The sequence below is a fragment of the Coloeus monedula genome (assembly GCF_965178545.1).
Source record: "Coloeus monedula genome assembly, chromosome: Z".
Classification (NCBI taxonomy): Eukaryota; Metazoa; Chordata; class Aves; order Passeriformes; family Corvidae; genus Coloeus; species Coloeus monedula.
In genome coordinates this window covers 82,980,115-83,005,298 of record NC_138822.1, presented here as the reverse complement: position 1 = coordinate 83,005,298, position 25,184 = coordinate 82,980,115, and the positions used below count along the sequence as shown (strand labels likewise).

The 25,184-nt window shown below is 47.1% G+C and overlaps 3 protein-coding genes across 5 annotated transcripts in view; 2 read left to right on the top strand and 1 right to left on the bottom strand.

Moving 5' to 3' along the window:
- Positions 1 to 1,474: 1,474 nt before the first annotated feature.
- Positions 1,475 to 4,333, top strand: IER3IP1 (immediate early response 3 interacting protein 1). Its single transcript, XM_082301388.1, has 3 exons — positions 1,475 to 1,621; positions 3,162 to 3,263; positions 4,133 to 4,333. Exons 1-3 carry the CDS (start codon positions 1,531 to 1,533, stop codon positions 4,186 to 4,188), a joined length of 249 nt encoding a protein of 82 aa, XP_082157514.1. The 5' UTR covers positions 1,475 to 1,530; the 3' UTR covers positions 4,189 to 4,333.
- A 3,167-nt stretch (positions 4,334 to 7,500) lies between these two features.
- On the top strand, positions 7,501 to 21,024 carry HDHD2 (haloacid dehalogenase like hydrolase domain containing 2). 3 transcript variants are annotated; one of them, XM_082301203.1, is made up of 8 exons: positions 7,501 to 7,539; positions 7,876 to 7,947; positions 9,748 to 9,854; positions 12,023 to 12,231; positions 14,523 to 14,607; positions 17,785 to 18,001; positions 18,755 to 18,818; positions 20,020 to 21,024. In XM_082301203.1, the coding sequence occupies exons 3-8, from the start codon at positions 9,754 to 9,756 to the stop codon at positions 20,121 to 20,123; spliced, it is 780 nt and encodes a 259-aa protein (XP_082157329.1). In that variant the 5' UTR covers positions 7,501 to 7,539; positions 7,876 to 7,947; positions 9,748 to 9,753; the 3' UTR covers positions 20,124 to 21,024. The 3 variants fall into 3 exon arrangements, with proteins under 3 accessions (XP_082157329.1, XP_082157330.1, XP_082157328.1); XM_082301204.1 differs by lacking the exon at positions 7,501 to 7,539 and adding an exon at positions 7,558 to 7,677; XM_082301202.1 differs by lacking the exon at positions 7,501 to 7,539 and adding an exon at positions 8,921 to 9,089 and having other exon boundaries at positions 7,796 to 7,947.
- Positions 21,025 to 22,821: 1,797 nt separating this feature from the next.
- KATNAL2 (katanin catalytic subunit A1 like 2) overlaps positions 22,822 to 25,184 on the bottom strand; it is a gene marked incomplete at both ends in the record, with an annotated part of 28,530 nt that continues 26,167 nt past the window's right edge. Inside the window, 3 exons of the mRNA XM_082300950.1 lie at positions 22,822 to 22,961; positions 23,291 to 23,393; positions 24,477 to 24,639. Coding sequence (XP_082157076.1) covers positions 22,822 to 22,961; positions 23,291 to 23,393; positions 24,477 to 24,639 — 406 coding nt within the window. The remainder of the gene's footprint in view (positions 22,962 to 23,290; positions 23,394 to 24,476; positions 24,640 to 25,184) is intronic.

Here is a 25,184-nt window from a genome sequence, read left to right as displayed (position 1 = left end):
CTTCCTGCTAGAACCCTTAGCCAGAATATAAGAGAAACCAGTGTATTGAGAAAACACATGGAAAAAAGCCCGCTGTCCTTAAGACTAAGTAGAAGTATAAATTCATGTATTTTTTGCATATGCAGTGTTTATGGTTTTTTATTAATTCTACTAGTATTAGGTTGCTGATGACGGATGGCCACGAGGGCTGCCCCACGCCGGGCGACGTCTTCCTGCCGACTCCCACCACCGGGAGACGCCACGTTACCACGATATCGACAGAGGAGGATGAGGATGAGCCTTACTCCTGCTCCGAATCCAAAGGCCACTTGCTACACGGCGAGCGGAGCTTCCCATGTCACAGCCTACGCTGTGAGGTCCATGGGGCTCCGAGAGATCCACGGACCTGAGAAATCCACGGGGCTCCGAAGGACCCACGGACCTGAGAAAACCACGGGGCTCCGAGGGATCCATGGACCTGAGGGTTCCATGGACCCGATGGACCCAAGGGGCTCCTAGGAACCCACGGGGCTCCGAGGGATCCATGGGCCCGAGGGATCCACAGGGCTCCAAGGGCTCCATGGACACGAGGGATCCATGGACCCAAAGAACCCAAGAGGCTCTGACAGATCAACGGACCCAAGGGATCCAGAGGTCTCTGAACGACCAACGGACCCAAAGGGTCCACGGGGTTCCAAGGGATCCATGGACCGAGGGGATTCACGGACCCGATGGACCCAAGGGGCTCTGATGGAGCCACGGAGCTCTGAGGGATCCACAAACCCGAGGCATCCACGGACCCCATGGACCCAAGGAGCTCCGAGGGACCCACGGGGTTCTGAGGGATCCACGGACTCGAGGGCTCCACGGGGCTCCAAAGGATCCATGGGAGTGAGGGATCCACGGATCCAGTGGACCCAAGGGGCTCCACGGGGTTCCGGGAGATCCACGGAGTCGAGGGATCCACAGGCATCCAAGTGATCCATTGACCAGAGGGATCCATAGATCCAATGGACCCAAGAGGCTCCAAGGAATCCCAGAGGCACCGAGGGGTCCACGGGGCTCTGCGAGATCCACGGCCTCGAGGGATCCACAGGGTTCGGGCGGACCCGAGGGGCTCCGAGGGATTCGGGGTCCCGAGGGATCCGCGAGCGAGCCCGGACTCGGACGCGGCTGCCGCGACCGGGAGGCCCCGCCCCCCTCTGGCCCCGCCCCCTGCAAGGCCCCGCCCCCTGGGCGGCCGCGGCTCAACAAGCTACGCCCCCAGTGGTGACGTCACATGGCCCGCCCCACTATCCCGCCCCGCGAGGCCCCGCCCCCGATATGACGTCGCATGCCCCGCCCCCCGCCATCCCCGCCCCGCGAGGCCCCGCCCCCCGGCGCGCGCCCAACGGGCGGCAGCGCGGAGGCCGCGCCCCCAGCAGGCCCCGCCCCCTGCCGGCCCGTGAGGGCAGCCCGCGGCCCCGCCCCGCCACGTCTCTCCCCGGCGCCGGCTCCCCGTTCTGCTCCCGGTGCCGCTCCTGGTCCCGCCCCGCTCCGCCCCGCCGGGCCATGGCGTTCACGCTCTACTCGCTGCTGCAGGCCTCGCTCCTCATCGTCAACGCCGTGGCCGTGCTGCACGAGGAGCGCTTCCTCCGCCACGGTGAGCCGGGAGGGCCGCCCGGCCTGGGCGGGGGAACGCGGTGGCCGCGGCCGCCGCTCCCTGCCGGTGGGAGCATCAGCGCGCGGGGGAGGGCTTTGGGATTGGGGGGTGGGTTTGGGCTTTGGGGATGAATTCGCGGCCCCTTCCGTCGTACCTTTGTCTTTCTCTCTTTTTTTTCCCCCCATAATTGTCCTTTTTTCCTGTCCATTTTTAACTATTTCCCGCCCCATTCGTGCCGCGCGTCGGAGTGTTTGGTGTCGTCCAAAGGTTTCCTGTCTCTTGTCGTGCCTGGTTTTTGATGAGATGGCGTCTCGGTCCGTGAGATTCCCAGGGCTGGGCATCCTTGTCCTTCAAAAGAAGCCAAAGCCCTGCAAAACAGAGAAAATCCACCAACACAAAGATCTGCAAAGCCGTGGGGAAAAAAAATGGCCAGTGATCCACGGTTTCCCAGTTCACTGGTGTGGAGAATCCTGACTTCTCCACGTCAGGCTGAGCCAGGATTTTTGGCAGGAGTGCAGAAGGGGATCCCTTTCTCCCGCTCCCCAGAACTTGGATTTGCTTCAAAGGCGTCTGCTCAGTTTGGGGTTTTCTTTTGCTTTCCTGACGAGCAGCTGGAATTGAAAAAGGGAGATGTGGGGACTAGTGGGATGGGTGAAGCCACTTGTCAGCCTCGTGAGATTTGGGAACAGCTCCAGGCTTATCCCAGTGGGGAGCACCAGCTGGCAAGGCTGGTGAGGGAGAGGACTTGCCTACCACCTTCAGCTTGGTGCCAGCTGAGCCAGGGAGAGAAGAAAGGGAAAACAAAAATCACTCAGAAGTGGTCTCTGGAGAAAGAAACGCACAGGTTGGGCAGTGGAGCTTGGGGTACTGAGAGCTGATCCTTGCTCTGCTCATCCCCTAAATGATAAGGGCTGTGACCAGCAGGTCTTAGAAATCCCTGGACACATCCCTGGTCCCAGCACGCTGTGTCCCTGCAGTAGGTGGGAAGGGTTTCTTCCTTGAAAGCCTTCATAAAACTTAAGGACTTCTGTCATGCTCAGAAAAGTTCCCAATTTTTTCCTCAAAAGTTTTAATTTTTTTTACAGCAGTTGCAAAAATCGTCACCCTGATTTTGGAATTTGTGCTGGCTGTTTTTCTGTCGTGTGGCCCCCTTCTCGGTGCTGAAGCATCATCACTTCACACCCAGCAATTATTTGCTACTTTATTTTCAGGACTGTGAACAGATTGCAGTTGGTTTAGGGTTTATTTTGACAGCTATTTTTTTTTAAGCCTAGATGAACTCACATGTTACTCTGGGCATGGAGGGAATTGTGGTTATTAAAAAGGTGAGGGTTTTTCATATGGAAACATGGATTTGTAATCCCATCACATGAGGTTTAACAGTTTTCAGCCTGCTGCATTAAAATCTGCTCGTGAAAAAAGGCGAATTGGGCTGTCTGTCTATGTTAGTATAAGCTACATTCAGCATAGATTGCTCGTTAATATTACAGCATTTTGGGGTTTTTTTCCTAATGTGTGTGCCTGCTTTTATGTGACACAGTTGGCTGGGGAAGCGATCAAGGGATCGGAGGATTTGGAGAGGAACCAGGAATTAAAGCACAGCTGACAAACCTTATTCGATCGATACGAACTGTTATGAGAGGTAAGGGCACGATATTTTCCATTATTATTATTACTATTACAGTCTGTAATGTCTTGTTTTTGCACTAATCTATACTATACTGCCTTTGTGCCTGGACTCTCTGCAGGAGGGTGCAGGCCTCACCTAGAGTGCCCTTAATTTTGCTAAGAGCGTAAAAACATTCCCTGACTCTGGCTTGTGTTTCTCCTGATGAGCCTTTGCCTTTCCTTGGAGTTCGGCAGCTGGGAGGAAACTTGGTGATCAACCAAAGTGGGCAATTAGCATCACCTTGTCTAAATCCAGTTTTATGGGAAGTACCTGGTGAGGGAAATGTAATTCTGGAGTTTCTGAAAGGCAAGCCAGGCTTATGTGCCTCAAAAGATGGGGAGAAAAATATACTTAATTGTTAAGTTGCTGGTAGTTCCTCATTATGAAGCACACCAAAAATTCATTTTGTAGACGATGATAGAGAGGAAGTAACAAATCTTAAACTTTGTCTTGCCCACCACTGAGTAAAAACTAAAACATCTCTTATAAAGCACCATAAAGCCAAGGATAAAACTGACTTTTAGATGGTTTAGTTTCATTTGGAGAAAGAGTTATTTGTGTTACAGTTAAAACTGAACTAAAGGCTCTGGGTTAAAGTTAAAACCGGCTGTGGAAAAATATTTCTGCTGTTGTTTCCTACTAATGTCTGGTATCCTAGGATTAGAGCCTGGCTCCTTCCACTGGTCCCAACTTTGCATAGAAAAATTAAGTGTATTTTTAAAATTTTGACCGTTTTTTCTCTTTCTCCCAAGGTGTTCTCCCAAGATTATATGAAGCTCTGTCATTTTGTGATGTAGAAAGGAAGATTTTCACTATTAATTTCTATTTTTTCCCCTCTGCAGTGCCATTAATAGCCCTGAACTCCATCACAATCATTCTCCTCCTGTTGTTTGGTTGAAGACACCCGGTAGAAATCCTTTGGACATCCAAAGAAGCCAGTTCCTGACCACCACTGCTCTGAGTTTCCTGGGATCCAGCACAGTTTAGCTGTCAATCTGACATTCAACTTAAAATAATAAAAGACACTGTTTCTATTTATCCCATTTCCTAATGTTCCCTTGCAGTTTCATTAAGCAGGATCACGGGATCAATGCAACAATGCTGCAAACACATTGGACTGTGACCAGTTCTGTTGCTGCCTGTTCATAGTGTTGATTAATTATTAGAGTAAATGTCATAGGATGTTGCAGTGACTGGCAATGGGATGCAGCTTTTAAATGTCTCGTTACTCAGGGATGAATTTCCTTCAGTACGCTCTCCAATTTGTTTTTAAATTGAGGAAACAACAATGTGTTTGTTTTCATTTCAGAACTGTTTAAGAGAATATGAATTAGGCTCTGAAAACCTGTTATAAAGAATACTTGTTGTAAAGGATTGAAGTCCAGCTGTGATATCAAGGGAGATAAAACCAGCTGGGTAAAGTCCTGATTCAGGTTAGCATTGAAAGCTGAATTTTCCTGCTTTGATTGGGGATTTTTGTCTTCAAATCAGTATTTCATACTGATGGCAAAGTCAGTTGAAAATGGGTGCAATTGCAGTGCAAAATTAAAAAAAAACGAATTAAAAAAAAAAAGCTGTACCAGAAGCTGGGCAACTCTGTGTTAACTTTGGGGATATTAGTGACTAGCATTTGTTACTCTTCTGTCAAGGATTGTTATTACACTTTTTAAAATATGTATTAAACTTCTGCGTGGTGATTACTGTGGTCGAAGTGGGGATCCATTTGTATTCTGAGCTTCCCGGGAAACGTGGGAGGGGAATACCATGGGAGGTGAATACCATGCGCTTTTCAAATGCACTTCTTTGTAAAAAACCCGTGGATTTGCAGCCTCTTTCTGTCACTGCTCCTTCCCCTGCCCTCCTCCTCCTCATCACTTGTTAAATTAACAACTTTGAAAGTGAAACTGTCTGTTCTGCTGAAACTTTGCAGTTCTGCTGCAAAGAATGTTCCTAATGGCTTTGGTACCCGTCTCGTCTCAATTAAGACTGCTGAGCTGGGTCTGAATTGGAAAAGGTGATTCTCATGTATCTTTTTAGAAAAGTTAGAATTCTTTGTCTGTTCCTCTGCTAGAGTGTTCTACCCTAATTTTAAAGGGGAGAGGCCAAGGGAAAGCTGGCAGTTTCATTAATGTAAAGCAGCTTAGTTGATCATCTCTCCTCCTGATGTCTTGATGACTAAAGCATACGCTGTTGGATATGAATAAGAATCTGTAAAACAAGTAAATGCATTTAATGATCTTCAATCACATTTTTTCACAGAGTGAAGTGTATCCAGGAGAGAGTTTTACGTTGTTTCCTTTTTTCTTAGTGATTTTTGCAAATAAATCCTGAATTTCCAAGTTTAGCACTCTCTTTCCTAACTCTCTCTCTCTGTGTACAGTGGGGATATCTCAAAACTCAGCTTCATCCCGTTCCAGATAGCAGAGTAGCTGCTCTTACATGAAATATGTATTTTTTTCCTCATCCCTGTGGCACTTGCAAGTATCATCTGCAGTGGAGCTGTGTTTTGGTATCATCTCTCTGCTGTGGAGCTGTGTTTTGGTTTATATAGCAAACCCAATGAGACGTGGTAACACTGTCCTGAGGCAGAACAGGATCTTTAAGTTTTAAAACGTGTGGATCTGTTAGAAGTAATTTTTTTATGATGATCTTTGTGTAAATCAGAGGTGATGAGTGTACAGCCTGGCTCAGTTGTTTTCACAGATCTGTCTTTCATGGAAACCAGGCAGTGCGTGTGTGGAACATTCTGTATTCCCGTGAAATTTTTTTGGAAAGAAAAGCAGTGGTTGATGTTTTTGTGGCTGTGGCGCTGGGAGTACCGAACGAGTTGAAGCATGGTGTGTCTGTAATTCCATTTTCGCTTCTCTTGACTGTCAAAACAATTCCTTCTTACTGAAATAAAAGCCAGTACTAAAGATTGCAAGCAGCAGCTTTAAAATAAAATGGGTGAAGAGTGATTTCCCCCCTCTTGCTGTGCTTTCAGAGGGGCTGCGGGCCCAGCGTGGCTCAGCACACGGGCAGTGCAGGGAGAAGGAGCAGCAGGAACCCCACGCTAGAGGCAAAACTGGGACGAGGTTCACCTGACAGATGAAAAATAGCAATTCCAAGTGGGGCAGCAGCCGAGGATCAGGTCTGCAGGTAATGAGCAGGGAGAGGGCGAGGGGAGTGCAGAGACAGCCGGGGAATAACCACGCTGCTGCTGTCCCCTCACGTGGCTTCCAGCCGTTCTGGAACAACTCCGGCTAAAACTGGCTGGGTTCTGCAAAAACAGGGAACGTGCAAAATAAAGTTACTCTATGTATATATACACACACACACATTAGTAATAATTTATAAAATTATATATAAAAGTCATACATTCATAGATTAAAATTCATGTTACAAAAATGTATAAATATATAAACGCGTAAGTGTAGAATTATAAATATCACTATGTCCATATATATTCATATATATGGAGATAATAAGTGGATTAGTCGCTATGGATATATTATGGGTGTAATTTAATAGTAGACATGTAATAGGAAGAATTTCTTCCCGATATCCTAGGTATGTTTTTTTTTATAAAAACATTATATAAATAGATACTAGTTATTATAGGTATTTTATGGGGATAATATATCCATATATGGATATGATAACGTATTTTCTATATAACTTACATATATATAATGTATAAATACATCTAAAATCATAATATCGATATATGGATACATTATTAAATATAATATCAGTAGAGGATGCAATATATCCATAGTATACAGATTATTGATACATTAATGATACATGACTTACGGAGATCCATAATGTATGGCTATGGACATAAACATGTCCATGTAGGCTTTAAGGGATATAATTTATATGGTTGATGATCATATCCACATAGCACGTGATTATAAACCGGGTATATAGGATAAAGAGGCTAAAAACAGGTATAATAACGGGCACATAAAGGATAGAACGGGTGTAATTTATACGATTTATAACCACACCCATGTTACGATGCGCCCCGTGCCCTCAGGGCCCCAGGGGCTGCCTCCCCGCGCTGCCTGTCGCGACTGCCGGACGCCGACCGGCGCCAGGACGGCTGAGGGCTGAGGTCGGTGTTTATTTATGACAATGCTCATTACGCTGTATTTTTTATTTGCCGTGCCGGCGGCGGGCGGCCCGGCGCGGGGCTGGGCGGCCGCGCCCCAACAGGACCCCGCGGCCGGCGGGCAGAGCGCAGGGGCGGCGGCGGCGGCAGCAGGTCAGGGCCCGGCGGAGCCGCGCTCGCTGCTCCCCCCTCTCGTCCCCGTGGGCCCGTCCGCCGCCTTCGGCCGCGAACGGGCGGGCGGAACCATCCGCGTCAGGGAAAGGGGAGCCCGCCGCGCTCTGGACTCCCCCGGTAGGGAATGGGCCAGCCCGCGTGCGAGTTGTGAGCTGGCGGGAAGAGGCGGTACCATCCCCGCGGGCGGGGGTGCGGACGGGGTTTTTCTGGAACGAGAGGGCACGGCGATAACGCACCTGTGCCATCAGCATCCTTCCATCGAGGGACATATGTAACTATATATATTGTTATAGAATATATCCCTCTTTCCCTTAGGTTGTGTCTTGTTGTGTTCCTCGTGTCCTTGTCCCAGAGACCGGGGTTGGGGGGTCCCGTTTTCCTGACGAGGTGAGTTTTCGTTGGGATGTGATTATGAAACCTGAGGTTCTAGGGGGTTTTTAGGACTTCCTTGGCAGAGCTTTATCCTTAAAATTAAAATTAGGCTGTGCTGAAAACTGGCTTTGCAGATAACTTCAGTATTTCCCAGATAAAGGCACTGTGAACAGGAGAACCGATGGAAATGTAGGGTAAAAATAAAATAACAGTAACAGTAGTAGTAGTAGTAATAATAATAATAATAATAATTTCTATTGGAATTGATGAAGCTCATTTAGGAGTTCTGTTTTCAGCTGTGTATCATTAACATTTAACTTTGGCTTTTGCATCAACAGACATATGGTAAAATAAGCATTTTTATTTATTTTCTTATTGCAGAGAACCAGCAGGAATAATGGTAGTGGAATCTCAGAGTTTCCTTTTGTGTGTGTGTGTCACGTACCTGAGACACCAGGCTCATGTGACCATTTATAAAACTGACATAAATTTATTAGGGCAGATTCTAGTCGTGGTGTTGACTCCTCTGTTTGCTTTTTAAAAGTACAAGCGTGCTACGTGTTGTCTGTAACCAAACCAGCTGAACACAAAATTGTGGTCACTTGTAGGGTTGGCAGATCCTGGAATGGTTTGGATTGAAAGGGACCTTAAAGCTCATCCCATTCCACCCCCTGGACACCTTCCCCTGTCCCAGGCTGCTCCAAGCCCCATCCAACCTGGCCTTGGACACTGCCAGGGATCCAGGGGCAGCCACAGCTGCTCTGGGCACCCTGTGCCAGGGCCTGCCCACCCTCCCAGACAGCAATTCCTTCCCAATATCCCATCCAGCCCTGCCCTCTGGCACTGGGAGGCCATTCCCTGTGTCCTGTCCCTCCATGCCTTGTTCCAAGTCCCTCTCCATCTTTCCTAACAGCTCCTTCAGGTACTGGAAGGCCACAATTAGGTCACCCCAAATCTCTTCCAGGCTGAACAATCCAAATTCTCTCAGCCTTTTCAGACGGTTGGTGTCCAATGAAGAGGAGAAAATCTTGCTGTATTGAAGCTGTATTGGACATTTTCTGAGAAACAGCTCCTCAGACTTGCTCATGGAGCAAAATGCAGCACTTGTGGCACATGTGAGGGGAAGTGTTTGTTTCTGGAGACAGATCTTCAGCCAGGTGACTCAAACATCACCTCTCTGTTCCTTCCCTGGTGCCTTCACCTTTCAAATGCTGGCTTTTATTTTGGGTTGAGTCTTGTGGACCCAGAAGAACTGCCAGGCTGTCCCCTTCGAGGTGCTGGATATCTGTGAGCCCTGAGAGCTTCCAGGCTAAAAATCTTCAATTTCCTCAGTGTCACCACCGAGCAGCCTCAGAGTGGCTGTGGTGGGGGCTGGATCACCCCAGGTCTTGCTTACAAAAACAAAATCAACAATATCCACTTTGGCAGAGCATTTTGAGCTTTACAGCCAGACCACAGTGTCTTTATTTTCACTGTTGGTGTTGATGGCACTTGCTGAAATATTCTTGCTGAGCCCTTGAGCCAGCAATCCCAGACCTAATGACCCTCTCCCCAACACCCTTGAGTCACTCAGAGAATTTTTTATGTGTTTGTTTTGATGCACTTAAAGAACAAACAGCACCTGCTTTCCACAGACAGAGTCTTTGGGGGAAAAAACACCACCCCATTAATGACGTAATTTTTTTGTTTTTTAAAAGCTGCCTATTATCCCCCCATCTAGAGGGGCCCATTTCATACTGTGAGTGGGGCTTGGCACCTGCGAGGTGCTTTGGGATCCCCTGGGTGTTGTCCCTGAGTCCCCTTTGCCTGTCCCAGGGCGCGATGTCGGCGCGGCGCGCGCTGAAGGCCGTGCTGGTGGATCTCAGTGGCACCCTCCACGTCGAGGACTCGGCCGTGCCAGGTGCGCAGGAGGCCCTCAAAAGGCAAGTTTCCCTCTTTTTTAGGTTTCCTCTGGGAGGTTGTGTCGGTGCTGTTTGCACAAAGGGGTTGGGTGAGCAGGCCTGGAGCGAACACGCTGCCAAATCCTTTAACCTGTGTTAATGCCAGGAGAACGCAGCGAAGAGTGCAGATATTGGTGTCACCTGAGTTCTGCTGCTTTCCTCAGTGCCTCTTTCTGTGTTTTCTAAGCCTTTTCTAGACATAAAACCACCAATATTCAAAGTGTCTTCACTGGTTCACATGTGAGACAGCCGAAGTTGAGTTCGGGTGAATTACCCCAAAATCAGTTCAGCTGAGCTGGTCCTCGGGTCTTCGTTTAACTACAGGAGCCTGATCGTCTGTCAGGGCTTTTAGATCTGTGCTGAGATAAAACGGGATAACAGAAAAGCTTGGTCTAGTGGGCAAGGCAACCTCTGCAGAGTTCTCGTTTCCTTCAGACAAAGCTTTTCTTTGTTATTACTGTTTTCAAAGTTCCTTTCTGCTAGGTAAACAACCTTATTTTTTTTTTAGTTTGAGAAGCATTTGGTAGTACAGCCCATCTTTTGTAGGAACTTTGGCACATTAATAAACAGGGCAGTTAACGCTTTCTCTTTTGGTGAAAGGGTGCCTAAAGAGACCAAGGCACAGCAAAGTGATTTATTCCAACCAAGTCAGTGGTGAAATAGGACACACAACCCCAAGAATATTTGTAGTGTTTTCCTGGAGAAGATACCTTGCAATGGACAAGGAAAAATCCCAAAGTGACAGATCACATTATCGTGGTGTGAATGAAGGAGGACACCTTGAGATTCTGGGACACTAAAGATTAATCAGGATATAGGTGCAGAACTGAACTCTCTACTGGAGCTGTGTGGGCTGCTAAGGGGGTTTCATACAGCTGGACTGTTGCTCAGAGGAAAAGTTCACAGAGGGATTAGGAAGCTGCATTTTCCACAGGTAATGCTGTGGAAATGATTATATCCTAAAGATGTAAAATTGCAAGGAAGTAAAAACTGCTGAAACATTGGGTTCTCACTCATTGCCCTTCCACTCACTGCACTGTGTTTCCTGCTGCAGGGACAGCTTGTGCCAGGTGAGAGTCAACGCTCTTGAAAATCCATATAATACCTGTGTGTTGTCACAGGTATGGAGGGCAGGTGTCAGAGAGCAGCCAGGTCTTTTAGCTCAGAGGTTTGAAAAAAATTATTATCCTGTGCTTTTACTGCCAATCCATGTCCCTGTCCTTCCTGAAAAGAAGCTGGAATGGTTGGCATGCAGCTTACTTAGGGAACAAATGGAGTGATGCCTATTTTAGGGTTACTGCATTCATAGATCCCTATTGAGGCCCATAGGGAAAAAGCATATTAATTTTTATTTTATTATCAAGCAGGGGGCTTTTTTACCAGCTCATACCTGTGGAGGGTCAGTGTAAAACAGGAGGTAAACAGGAGAAGGAAGTGGCAGGTGCAAGCAAGTCTCCAACTTTGTTCTGATGTTCTCCACACAGTCCTGATGCCAGTGTTTGTTCCTATAGCAACAGAGAAAGTGATGGTGGGGGAATAATTAAAGGGAATGCTGTTGAAACTGTCACTTAAAATTATTTGATTGTTTGGTAGCATTTTCTGTCAGCACAGGGCAATAATGTGGTTTTATGTGATACTGGTGTTCCTCAGGAAAGGGGGAAATGCCTGCAGAAGCTGATATAAAACCACCACCAAGGTAACACAGGCTCCTGGAGCGTCCTGAACGAACCACAGCTGCTGGGAAACTTACCCAGCAGTGGAGTTCAGTATATTAATTCAGCAACAAGCTTCTTTTGTTTGCTTATGTTGATCCAGAAGGCGGGACTGGCCTTATTTATTGTGCAGTTTGAATAAAAACACTTTTCAAATTAGTTATCGTAGATGTGCTTGCTGCTGCTGTGAAGAGGGAGTTGGAATCATGTTTTCCTCAGGAATCTTTGTGGTAGATGGGGGAGAGGAGGGAAGGATGACTTGCCTTGGTCTGGCAGGTGTAATTCTTGCTGTCTGTTCCACATCACAGAAGTTTTTGTGTGGTGCCAGTGTTCTGTGTGGTCACCTGCAGCCTTTAGGTCAGTTTTTAGCCCCAGAGAGAAGCACAGATGTGAGAACAGGAGGATCCTGTGTCCAGTTTCCCCCTCTGTCCACGCCAGGCTGCGCAGTGCCCCGGTGACCGTCCGGTTTGTGACCAACACCACCAAGGAGAGCAAGAGGGACCTGCTGGAGAGGCTGACGGGGCTGGGGTTCGACATTGCGGAACACGAGATCTTCACCTCCCTGACAGCAGCCAGGAACCTCCTGGAGCAGCAGCAGGTGCGGCCCCTGCTCCTGGTGGACGATAAGGCCCTGCCTGATTTCACAGGTGAGGTGCTCAGGAGACAACTAATTAGCGAGCAACAGCTAATGAACAGCTGAGGAAACGCTGTGCTCTCGGTCACAGACAGACCACTAGCCATGGTGGAGCCTGAAATGTGGAATTCTGCAGGGTCATAAAGGTCCTTCCTTCATTTTAAATCAAAGATCAAACAGCCTGAAGTTACATCTTCTTGAGGAGCAGTGGAAATGGCAGCCAAGGCCTTCAAATAGTCAGGAATTCATGTAAAACTCAATACTTTCCACTAATTTCCAATGTGAAAAAGGAAGTAATAGTTATCACCAGGTCACTGGAGCTTTGCCGGACCTACCAGTGCTGATTTTTTTTTTTTATAGTAAAGATGTGTCAATTTGTGCAATTCCTGACTTCAGACAGAAATTTTACTCATAAAGAGCTGAAAAAACAGTGTATAGGAACACACAGCAGGCTGTTTCTCTCTTAATAGATTATTATTAAATGCAAAATCTCCAGGCTGTTATTGTTGCTTATCTTATACTGAACATTTACGTTTCACCCCACGAACTTGGATACTTTCACTGGTGACAGAAGGTTCATCATCACCCTGGCTCCTCTAAATTGTCATCCCTAAAGGCCTGGTTAAAACCTGCTTTGCTTTCAGATGCTCCCAATTCCCTCCCTCAGCAACAAGGGGAGTAGAAAATGATGTGTTCTCACTTGGACATTAAGAATAGCAAAGATACCCAGGTTTTTAACATACTCAGAGTTGAAAACTGTGTATCATATACTCAAAATTTTTTATTGAAAGTCAAGGCAGCAGCAGTATGGATGACCTGACACTCGTCCCTGCCCCTTGCCTTACAAACTGAAATATTCTGGCTGCGTAATTTAAGAAGGTTCTAGTCTTGCCAGGATCCAGGAATTTCCTGTTAAATTTTGGTGCCATAGTCTGGTCAGAAGTCTTCAGGGAGGTCAGTGTTTAGGAGAAAAGCCTCTGTGAGAGCAGTGGAACCTGGTAATCTGTTCTACCTAACATCGTATCCAGTGAAATGTGCCCCCAGCCACATTCTGTATTTGTGCTCCCAGGAAGGCTTTCCTGGGTGAGAAACAGCAGAGGCAGCAGCTCATTTGCTGAGAACATTTAAATCAGCTTAATCTCTATGGTTTTGGGATCTTTTCATCAGTTTTGCAGGAGCTGCTGCTAATTTTGTAAGAGATGACACAGACAGAGGTATCATGGGGGCACATCGGTGCATTATCTGTATTGCTTGGGTCTGGAGTGGGTTGTTTGGTTTGGTTTTGCTACAAGGGGCTTGGCTCACATTTCTTCAGTGCTGCTCTTGGAACATTTAAGTACAGTGGAGAGTGCTTTAAATTCCTGTTAATGGCTGCTATTGAGCTGTTCTTGGCTAATCTCTCTATTATAGTTGGTCAGGGATGGATGAATGGAATCCTTTCCTGGTTAAAGGACTCGGATGCTTCTAGGTGGTGACACAAATACACTGTGGCATCTTTGGGTGGATGCTTTGCTGGCTGAGCCAGCTGAGGGATGTGCAGCAGGAGACCTCAGCCAGCAGAGCCAGCCAGGAGCTCTGGTTGTCCTGGGGAAGGTGGAGAGGGTGTGTTTGAACGTGGAACAAAATCCCCAGTGAGTGCAGGATGCAGCTGATAACGTGTCATTAATAAAACCCTCCTGTTGGTGCTACTCTGCTTCCACTCCTGGTTCTGTCCCAGGGTGGGACTGCAGTGGAGCTGTTCCCAAGGGCACTAATCCTCACTGTAAAAAGACCTTCCAGAAAAGCCCAGATTAATCTAGGGTAACAGCTTCTGGGCCATGCTGCAATATCATCTTTGTTGTCGGAATCAGACTGATGCGTGGAACAACAGAGTTTCCTGTGATTAGAGGGAATAGAAAAGCTGCATGGGATTCACTTGAATTCCTGCTTTAGTGTCTTACAAAGCACATAAATATATGTGGAGAGGGATTCTCAGTTGGGAAGCAGTCATTCAACGAAAAGAGGGATTTTTGTGTCCTGCTGCATTTCAGTGGGAGCAGTGACAGAATCATCCCACAGCTGCTGTTAAGACTGTCCAGCTCCAGAGTCCTGTTCACACTGGAGGATGGAACAGTCTGGACAGAGCAGAAGCTTCTCCACAGATGCTTTCTTAATCTATAAAAGACACAAAAGCAGTCTCTGTGACATGTCTGTGTTGGAAAATGCTCGTTTTTGCCTGAAACTGACTAAATGCACTTTGCTGACTGTGTGCTGCTCAGTGTGAATTAAATCCTGTTTGCTCAGAGTCTTGTTCTGTTTTCCCAGGGATTGGCACAGATAACCCCAATGCAGTGGTGGTGGGACTGGCTCCTGAGCACTTCCACTACGAGATGATGAACAGAGCCTTTCGGTAAGGCAGCCCCTGGCAGGGGTTGAGTGGGGGCTGGCTTGTGCTGGGCTCTCTCCTCTTTCTGGGAAGGAAAGGGTGGTAGGAATGTCACACATTACGCAGTGTATGAGGGAGCCACTAATCTTGATTGGATTTGGGTTCTTCACTATGAACTTCAGGCAGTCCAGACCTCATTTTTACAGCTTTCAGTCTAAGTAAACTGCAGAAGTACAGTCACAGCTGTCACTGAGGGGGAAAATTTAGCAGCGCATCCAGGGGAAATACACAAAAACAGGGATGTGGGGATGCATTCTCAAAATCACAGAATTATTTGGGTTGGAAAAGCCCTCCAAGACCATGGAGTCCAAGCTGTGCCTGATCCCCACCTTGTCACCAGCCCAGAGCACTGAGTGCCTCATCCAGGCATTCCTTGGACACCTCCAGGGATGGAGACTCCAACACTTCCCTGGGAAACCCCTTTCAATGCCTGACCACCCTTTCCATGGAGAAATTCCTCCTCATGTTGAACCTGAACCTGCCCTGGCACAGCTTGAGGTCATTTCCTCTTCTCCAAGAGGAGAGGCAGATTCTGTGTTCAAAACCCAGCCTTCAGAGCCTGAGTGCTATAGGGAAGGAAATCCAGTATTTAGGGTGGATTTTTCCTTACTTACCTAATGCAGGATGTCCAGCAATATCTTCTGAAGCATCTTTTGTTCAGGGGTGGCCAGCACAACCTGTTGGACCAGGTGGACTATGGAGCTGATCTCTAGTGTTTTATTTCTGAAGCTTTTTTTGTCTCTACACTAAGGGGTAGATCAGATAAATTCCATCTGTAACCATCCATGAGCCAGGCTGCAACAGTGTGTGCAGAGCCATGTGTCCTTCTCTGGTTCTGGCTTGACTCCACACTCTTGATCTTAACTTGAAAAGCCTTCAGCTTGAAGACACTGGCTGTGAGCCTTTTGCTAAGTGTAGCCCTGGCGATGTGTGTGATTAGCCCTTCCTCCTCTTGGCTCACAGGGTGTGGCTACCACACAGTTTTGCACCTTGAAATCTGATGAAAACCCTGATTTCAAACACCTTAGTCTGTCTTTATACCCATAACATTGGAAGAGGGAGTATCAATTACTGCCCACCAGTGTCTTGGGGTGGTTTCTTGGAGTAGGAGGCCAATGCTGTCCTCATCTGCTGCCAATTCTGTGTTATAGCAACAGGTGTTGACCCAAACTGAGCCTGTCTGCCTTGTTAGTGCACCTTGCCAAAGGCATTGATTTTGGAGTTTTGATTTGGATCATGAGTGGATTCTTAATTTCACAACTGCACGTGCTTAACCTATTGAGTATCCCAGTGCTTGCATCATTTATTGACTGGTATTTCTGTCCTGAATATATTAGTTGGTGAATAATACCCATTGTTTGCTTCAGGCTGAAGACCAGGACACTTAAAAAAAACCCAGGATGAGCTCTGTCTGATCTGTAACACCTCACTGATTTGTTCTGGGTGTTTCCCCCAGTCCTCTGTAGGCGATAAACTTTTGCTGGCATCGGTTCTGTTAGGCCCGATGGAAATACTGACCACTGGCACATTCTCTTCTTGTCAAGCCTCACTCTATTCCTTCTCCTTTATTACTCAGATAATTAAGTCACTTGGGATTTGCCTTGAAAATGGAGTTGCATCAGGATTGCAGAACTTTGAGGTGAATCTGATTAAATGCAGGTATCTGCAGTGCAGATTCCTGTGTCTGTGCTGGTGATCTGGGCTCTGGAGGGATAAGGGAGGCACTTTACAGCATTTTTTACCTGATAGCGCTTAAAATAGGACAGTTGAACTGTGCCCTAGGAGTACCTTTTCCTCTGCACTGACTGTGAGGAGCCCAGGCTGACTAATTACCTGGTAGGCAAGTATTCCATTGACACCCAACATTAACTTGGGTAAATCTAACCCAACACGAGTCCCAAAATGAGATACACAGAGTCTGGCCGTTCTCCAGGCACCACTTGAGATGACTGAGACTAAATTTCTCTTTCTGTATATGCGGGATTTTGATGCCACATTTAAAAGAATTCTCTCAGGTGAGATCTCTCCTGCAAACTGCTGAACATAGTGGTTGTGGTGATGCTGTCAGATTAATTTTTTCTGTGTCCTAGAGGCATCCTCCCATCGTGAACGTGTCTGGCTGCTCACAGAAGCACAACACAGCTCTTTTCTTGTTCAGCTTGCTTTGGAATGCATTGATTCAATAGGAGTGTTTTGTGATAATTAAGTGAAATGAAATATCATTTATGTCCTGCTCAGAGCTTCCAGGCTGCTCTGCAGACATCCTCCAGGGAGAATCCAGCTCACCTCAGCCAGCCTCTTACAACAGGGGCAAAGCAAGACTTTGTTTCTTTTCTTAAAGGCTTTTGTTTGGTTTGGTTTGGTTTTGTTAACCAGGAGTTTAGGGGGAAATGAATCCTCCTTTCTGCTCTGAGAATAACAGCCAGTGTTTTACACTGTTGTGATAAAGATTGGAATGACCTGCATTACCTGGAGAAAGTGTAAAATCAGAGGTTAAAGCTTTGGCAGCCCAGATGCTGTCTGGAGGGCTCTTGTTGGGAGGGGAGGACGGCAATAATATTGCTGTGCTTGGTGGACCAGGAGCGTTCCTCTAGTGCAGCACCTACACAGCTTCCCTTTGCTGCAGGACAGGGGGATGCTGTGTCTGCTGTAAGGAAAATCTGCAGGGCACATAACAGAAATATGAGAATCAGAGATGAGGTGCAGGTTCTGTGGAAGCGAGCCCGCTCAAACTCCCACGGTCAGCTGGGGAATTCAGAGGGACCGGAATGCATCAAATGGCTTTGTGGGGTTTTTTATGTTACCTGTTACTGTAATTCCTTCAGTGCTAAAATACAAAGTTAAGGCCAAATGATTCATCCTCTACCTGTAAAAAATTGTTCCCTGTGAGGGTGGGGAGCCCCTGGCACAGGTTTCCCAGAGCAGCTGTGGCTGCCCTTGGATGTGTCCAAGGCCAGGCTGGACGGGGCTTGGAGCAACCTGGGACAGTGGAAGGTGTCCCTACCCATGGCAGGGAGGGAGATGGGTTGAGCTTTAAGGTCTCTTCCAACCCAAACCATTCTGGGATTCTGTGAGGCCTTCAGATGTAAATATAATTTCTTTAACATAATTTTTGTACTCTCTTCTTCATTCATTCTATAGGTTGATTTTGGACGGGGCACCTCTCATAGCGATCCATAAAGCCAGGTATTTCAAGAAGAAGGAGGGGCTGTGTCTGGGACCTGGACCTTTTGTGACAGGGCTGGAGTATGCGACAGACACCAAAGCCACCGTGGTGGGGAAGCCAGAGAAGACCTTCTTCCTGGAGGCTCTGCGGGGCACAGACTGTGCCCCCGAGGAGGCTGTCATGATCGGAGATGTATGTGGGCACAAAACCCCCCCCTTGCCCTCACCTGCCTGGCAGTGCCGTGCTGCCCTGCATGGTGTGCATGGCCTGCAAAGCAGGGTTCCAAAGGATGGGACTGTCATTTCTAGAGAGAAAACAGAGCTGGGGAGGGGTCTGGAGCGCCAGGAGGGGGCTGAGGGGCTCAGGCTGGAGCAAAGGAGGCTCAGGGGGGACCTTGTGGCTCTGCACAAGTCCCTGACAGGAGGGGGCAGCCGGGGGGGTCGGGCTCTGCCCTCAGGGAACAGGGACTGGAGGAGAGGAAACAGCCTCAAGCTGGGCCAGGGGAGGTTTAGATGGGATATTACAGAAAAATTCTTAATGAAATAGGAGTTTGAGCACCGATACAGGCTGCCCAGGGCAGTGTTGGAGTCCCCATGCCTGCAGGGGTTTAAAAGCTGTGTGGATGTGGTCCCTGGGGATATGGGCTAGTAGTGGCCTGGGCAGTGCTGGGGGAATGGTTGGACTCCCATGATCTTAGATAGGCTTTCCAGCCTAAATGATTCCATGAAAGTTCACAGGATTTAGTGTGTGATCTATGGGGTTACCTCTCTTCAGTCGCTATTTGATCAGGCAGAGAGCACATAGGAAACCACTCCTGTGACAGTGTGACCAACGAGTAGCTGGAAGATCTGACTCTGTGTGGCTGCTTTTAAGTGATGTGCAAAGCAGAAAAGGTTATGGAAGTGTCTGTGCCTGCTAACCCACTGCTCTCCTGCTGTGTTCCAGGACTGCAGGGATGATGTTGGTGGTGCCCAGCAGGCAGGCATGCGTGGGATTTTGGTAAGGACGGGTAAGTATGCGATGGATCGGTCGTTTCAGGAGACAGTGGTGCCTCCAGTGATCTCACCCTGTGCCCAAAATCAAGGTACACTCTGAGCCCTGGGGCCAGCCCTGGTGCTGTGTGACATCCCTCCTTCCACATCCCTGCTGGGGTGATGCAGAGGCAGCCTGTCAAGCAGGACATTGTCACAACAGGGCTAGAGCACAGCACAGACCCCCAGATGATGGCAGGGTGACCAAAGGCGTAGCTGGGGACAGCTGCTCTTGTAGGTGTGAATTTTTGCTCCGACTCAAAAAATCCTGAGCAGTAATCACAGAGCAGAGAGAACTGTTACTGTCACACTTCAGATTGCCAAAATCAGTCACAGCAATGTAAGCTCTGATTGTACAGGAGTTTGGTGACATTCGTCAGTAATTACACTGGTCGTTATAAATCTAGTTTTGATTTGCATAAAAGTGGAACCTGGAGGGATTGGCAGGTATTGTCAGTGTTGCTGATGGCCCCGTGGACTGGGTAAGGTCTCTTTGAGGTGGCAGCTGCTCATGCTCATGCAGCCATGATATGCTGAAAATTGAGGGAAGTAATCCTCCTGCTCCTCCTCAGAATAGTCTTTGGAGATGCACTCTTCATCAGGAACTGTAGTGATAGAACAGGGAGTATGTGGTTCAAAATCAAAGATGGGAAATTCAGGTTAGAGATTTTAGGAAGAAATTCTTTCTGTGAGGGTGGGGAGGCCCTGGCACAGGGTGCCCAGAGAAGCTGTGGCTGCCCCTGGATCCCTGGCAGAGTCCAAGGCCAGGCTGGACGGAGCTTGAAGCAACCTGGGATAGTGGAAGGTGTTCCTGCCCGTGGCAGGGGGTGGGACTGGATGAGCTTTAGGGTCTATTCCAACCCAAACCATTCTGGGATTCTGTGATTCCAGGTATAAGTGAAAATGACATTTTAAGAACCTACAACATGGACATTTGCCAGTACAGCAGAGTAAACCAGTGCAAGTAACACTAGTTTTGATCCAGAGCTGCCCCTGAAGGAATCTCCAGTAGGGCTCAGGGTTTGTTAGGGAAGCCTTGTGGGATGTTTGTTGCAGGAGAAGCCCAGATGGGCATTTTCCTGGTTGGTACTGCTGTAACAAGGCTGTAATTTTTAGGGGGAAAAAAGAAGGCTACTCAGAGGAGTTTGGTAAAGGGATCTTTGTGTTAATCTGTTACAGGTAAATATCGGCCAGCAGATGAAGACAAAATCAACCCAGCTCCCTACTTAACCTGTGAGAATTTCCCAGAGGCAGTGGAACATATCCTGAAGCAGATGCTGTGAGAAAGGGAACAGCCAGCTTGAAGAAACATCTGTTTCACACCATTTTCCTCATTCTTGCTTCAAAAATTAAGGTCCCAAGATCAATGCATGCGTGGCATCCATCAGAAACCTGCCCGGGCTGTCAGGGGCAGGGGATCCGTATGGGCCTGGCACAGTCACACACACAGTGTGGCAGTGTTTTTCTTATTTTCACTTTTCAAAGAATACCTGATGAAAAGCCCCATCTGGAAAGTGTCACCTTCTGCAGAATCAGTTGAACTGAAAACATGCACTGAAAACATTCAAGTAAATAAAGCTCAAACACCAAGAGAGCTTCAGTGGGCCTGTAGTGATTTCAGAGTGTCTCTGCTCTGCTCTGCTCTGCCTTAAAGGTAGAGATTATGCACTTTTAGAAGTGACTCTTAAATGGAAATATCACCATTGCTTAGTAATAACTACTGTGGCTGTCTTTCACTAGAGCAGATCCTGTTATTTGCTTTTCAAATTTTACATAAAATTAAAAACTGTCAGCATTTTACAGATGTTTTAATTAGATGCTGTTATTAAAAAGAATGATGCAGAAACAAAACTCTGGTATTAAATGCCTTAGAGACTGTGACTTTTTAAAATTAGGCTTCAGCAGGGTCCTATTAATGCTACAGTTGCAAAATTCCACTGTTGTTGGGGATTTTTTTGTTTCTTTTTAATGTTATGGAAAAAATCCTTCACAAGCCATGGGGACAGATTCCAGTTTTTACAGTTGGTTAGCAGAGCTGTAAAATGAAATTTAATTCTGTAGTGTGCAATGCTTTTCCTATGCACTACATCCCCCAATATGAACCAACTTTGTAATGATGGTAAATGGCTTTTCTGGTCCATTTGCAAACTGTAATAATCAAAGTCCTTTACAGTTGTTTTACAGTGCTCCTGTGTGTTAAATTATTAGGTTGTAATTATGCATTACTGGAGTATTAACCTTATTGAAAATACAGTTTTGTGTTAATGAGCCATGCTCGTTCCTGTTAAACAAAACCATGGTGATGAATGAATTCCTTGCATGTGACAGTGTCTCTGCAGCCTCACTTGGTGGGTGGTTGCTGCGTTCAGATTCAGTCTCTGTCAGGAACACAATGGGTGGATGGAGGAGATTTTGCAGTAGAAACACAAGAATAAATCACAGAATCACAGAATCATTTAGGCTGGAAAAGTTGTCTTAAGATCATGGGGTCCAGCCATTCCCCCAGCACTGCCCAAGCCACCACTGCCCCATGTCCCCAAGTGCCACATCCACACGGCTTCTAAACCCCTTCAGGGATGGGGACACCACCACTGCCCTGGGCAGCTGTGCCAGGGATGGACAACCTTTTCCAGGAAGAAATAATTCCAAATATCTTAAGCTGAACCTCCTCTGGTGCAACTTGAGGTTGTTTCCTCTCATCATGTCACTTTCTGCCCTGGAGAAGAGACCTCTGAGGAACAGAAGCCATCTTTACATAGTGTCTCTGGGCCCTTCTACTGTCAGCTTCAGTTCTGCATAAATTCACACACCTGGTGTTTGTGCCAGCAGTTCTGAACCTGCTGGAAGGATGTAAGGGAGGTCAGTGGCCTGGGGTCAGTCAGGTCAGTCAGCAGGAGGTGGGTGACGTATCAGCAAAATCCTGTGAAGGTACTTCCCTTGGAGACTTCCAATAATGTGTGACTGATGCTGGAACTGAAAGGGACCTTCAGGGCCCGGGCTCTGCTCTGGGGCCCAGCAATGGCACCAGAGCCCCGGGCAGGGCCTGAGCCCGGCAATTGCCCTGCACAGGAGGCAGAACTGCTGCCCTGGGCAGGGCCTGAGCCCTGAACAGAGACAGAGAGGATGTGGAGACTCCTCCCTGGGGATATTCCAGAGCCCTCTGGACACAATCCTGTGCCCTGTGCTCTGGGATGGCCCTGCTGGAGCAGGGAGGTGACACCAGATGTGATCCCCTGTGGTCCATTCCAGCCTGACCCATTCTGGCATTCTGTTTTATGGCTGGCTGCAAACCAGTGGGTTTCTAGTTGCAAACCAGTAAGTTTCTAGTTAATTACCCTAAATCTGCTGATTTTCTGCAGTTTTCCTCTAATTCCTTTTTTTCCCCACCTTGGAAATACAGCAAACTAACAGGAAAGTAACACACTTCAAGGCTTTGAACTCAACTGAAATCAGTGACAAACCAGACAAATTTACATGTCCCTGCTAAGGTCCTGAATTTCACTGAAAACTCCTGTTTTGTATTTCATTAAGAAGGGTGCAGGTCTCTGCTGGTAAAGCTATGCTGACTGTGATGCTCTAGTGAGTGTCAGAAATGAAGAATTGCAATTATTTCCTATCTGCTTTTAAACTTTGCTCCAGTTCTACTCAAAATCTGTCATGAATAAAGACTGAGAAGCAATCAATCTTTTAAGTCTTCATACATAAAATTAAGGCTGGAGGCTTTGTTGCATAGGAGCTGCCATCACATGAATTCCAAGAAGAACACTTTTTGAATGGTCATTAATAAAGAATAACCACCACCCCTTCACCCACCCTTGCATTTTGAAAGTAAAGATTTCCCTCTGACACTTGTGACTGCATTTTGTGTTCCTTGAAACAACATCACTTCCTTCCCCATCACCATTTGATCCTTTGGAGGCCACTTTGGATAGCAAAAGGCTTGGGAGGTTTTCGATTTTGGGGTTGGTTTGTTTTTTTCTGTCAGACTGACTCAAATTCTCTCTGCCAAGCCGTGTACTTCTGGCTTAGATTCTTTGCTGATGGCTTGGTGTGGGTGATCACATCCAGGAAATCGGCTGTTGTGATTGTATCCAGTTGGATCATGGGCAAGTTACTGTTACCTAAAGAGAAGACAATTAATAAATACTGTTACTATTACGAAAATACACTCTTTTATGTCCCTGCCTAATCCAACACTTAATATAGGAAAACAACAGAATAAATGTAGTGAGATAAATTAAAAATTGTGTTTATGCTGGGAGCACAGATAATGACAGCTTTAAAAGAAGCCCCGATTTTTAGAAATTTAGAGGGTTAGAAACTGTACAGTTTAAAACTTTTCCAGGCAGATATCAGAGCTCCACCTGCTGGAGTTAAAATGATCGTTCCCAGAGTTACAGCAGGCGATCAGCATTTCCCAGGCCGGATTCTCTGCTCAGAGCTGAGGTACCTGGCTGATGATTTTCAAGAGCATCGAAGATTTTCCTCACTGGTCTCATGGCTGCCTCCTTGCACACGAGTTTTATGTCTGAGCCAGAGTATCCATTCGTTTCCTGTGACAGAATCAGAATGATACATGAATTACAACTCACATACATGAATTACAACTCACAAATCAATCACACCAAAATGGAATTTACAGGTATATTGTATATATATTGTATATGTATTTTTATATATACTTGTGACGTCTGTTGTTGTCTGAAATATACATTTATATACACACAGACACACACATATGAATCTATTTTTATGTGTATCCTCCCCTCAAAATGATGTACCTCATTATTCTTTTGAATGCCTACAATACATTGTAGGACCAAGGAAAATACTGGGCATTTTCTTTCTAAATGCCGGTTTTCTGTAGGTCAAATAAAGACTTTCTGTAGGTCAAATCAGACTTTCTGAGTCCATCCTCAACTTCCTTGTTAATGAAATAACTGTAGTTCCTTATTAACACTTATGAACGCAAAAATGAGCAGTATTGTCTCTGTAAACAGATGTAAAAAATCTCAGCTGGGTAAACTAAAATATTTAGGGGCTGAGGCCTTGAGCAACCTGGGCTAATTGAAGGTGCTCCTGCTTACAGCTGGAGGTTGGAACAAGATGATTTTTGAAGCCCCTTGCAACCCAAACCATTAAAGGATTCTGTTTCCAAAGAATTCAGGATGTGACAAAGGGCTAAATGAAGGAAGCCCGGGTATCCAGTGAATCTCTTCACTGTCAAATGTTCTTCTCTGCTGCAGCAGCGGAGCTGTGGCAAACCTTCCCTACACAATTAACTGTTCATTACCCTCAAGAATTGGAGTGCTCCCAGATTGGTGAGAACGGTGATAAAATCTGCTGTTGCTGGAAGTCTCCCTGTATTTAAGGCTGAAAAGCTGGCCCAGCAGAGAGAACCAGGACACACCATTTTGCAGGCAGAGCTGAGTGAAGCCGGCGATTTCCACGTGCCTGTGCCATGCTCAGCCCCGTGTCCCACCAGTGTCCCTCTGGCTGGAGCCAGGTGAGCTGAGGCGCTTTCCCAGCTGTGTGTGTGGCAGTGGCTGCAGCCCGAGGTGCTGTCCCAGCCCTCGGTCAGTGCTGTGGCCCAGGAACAGCTGCAGCACCGCTGTCCCTGCCGCGGTGCCGCCCACCTGGCTCAGCAGGCTGTAGTCCAGATCCGTCCTCAGCTTCACCCCGCCGCTGTTGCTCAGAGGGGGCAGCCAGTGCTGGATCATCACTCGCCGTGCCTCTTCACTGGGCAGGTCAACCAGAATCCTTTTCTCCAGCCGCCGCAGCATGGCAGAGTCTAGCTCCCTGCAAGCAGAGGAGGAGAGTGTCTCAGCGCATCTCGGAGTGGAGACGTGGCTTTGACAGCAAGATCCTTGCCTGTAGCTGTGCCAAAAACCAAAAAGGGTTAAATATCCAGTGTATTCCTGTTCAGTGATATGCTGGCTTGTGACACCGAGGCTAACAAAAACAACCAGAAGTTGCAGTTTCCATCCCTCACCCTGGTACTCATCTGCAGCATGTCTCATCAGCAACAACCTCTCCCTTTCCCCCTGTGCTATTAAGGAGTCACTACAAATTGCCTGTCTGGGGCACTCTAAGGACTAATTAATTGCTACTTAATAAGGGATGTTCAGTAGGTGTAAAATCCAGACTGAAGGTCTTGGATGTGAGGCCATGTATTATGGCAGAACAGGATGCTGAACTGAGACTGCACCTGCAATACAAATAATAAATAACACAGCCACAAAGGACATTATCCTTATAAAAAGGATCATGTGAAGGGTGAACAGGCTGGATAAATGTGTCAGTGAACAAAAACCTTGATTCTGTCAATGTCAACGCTGGTTATG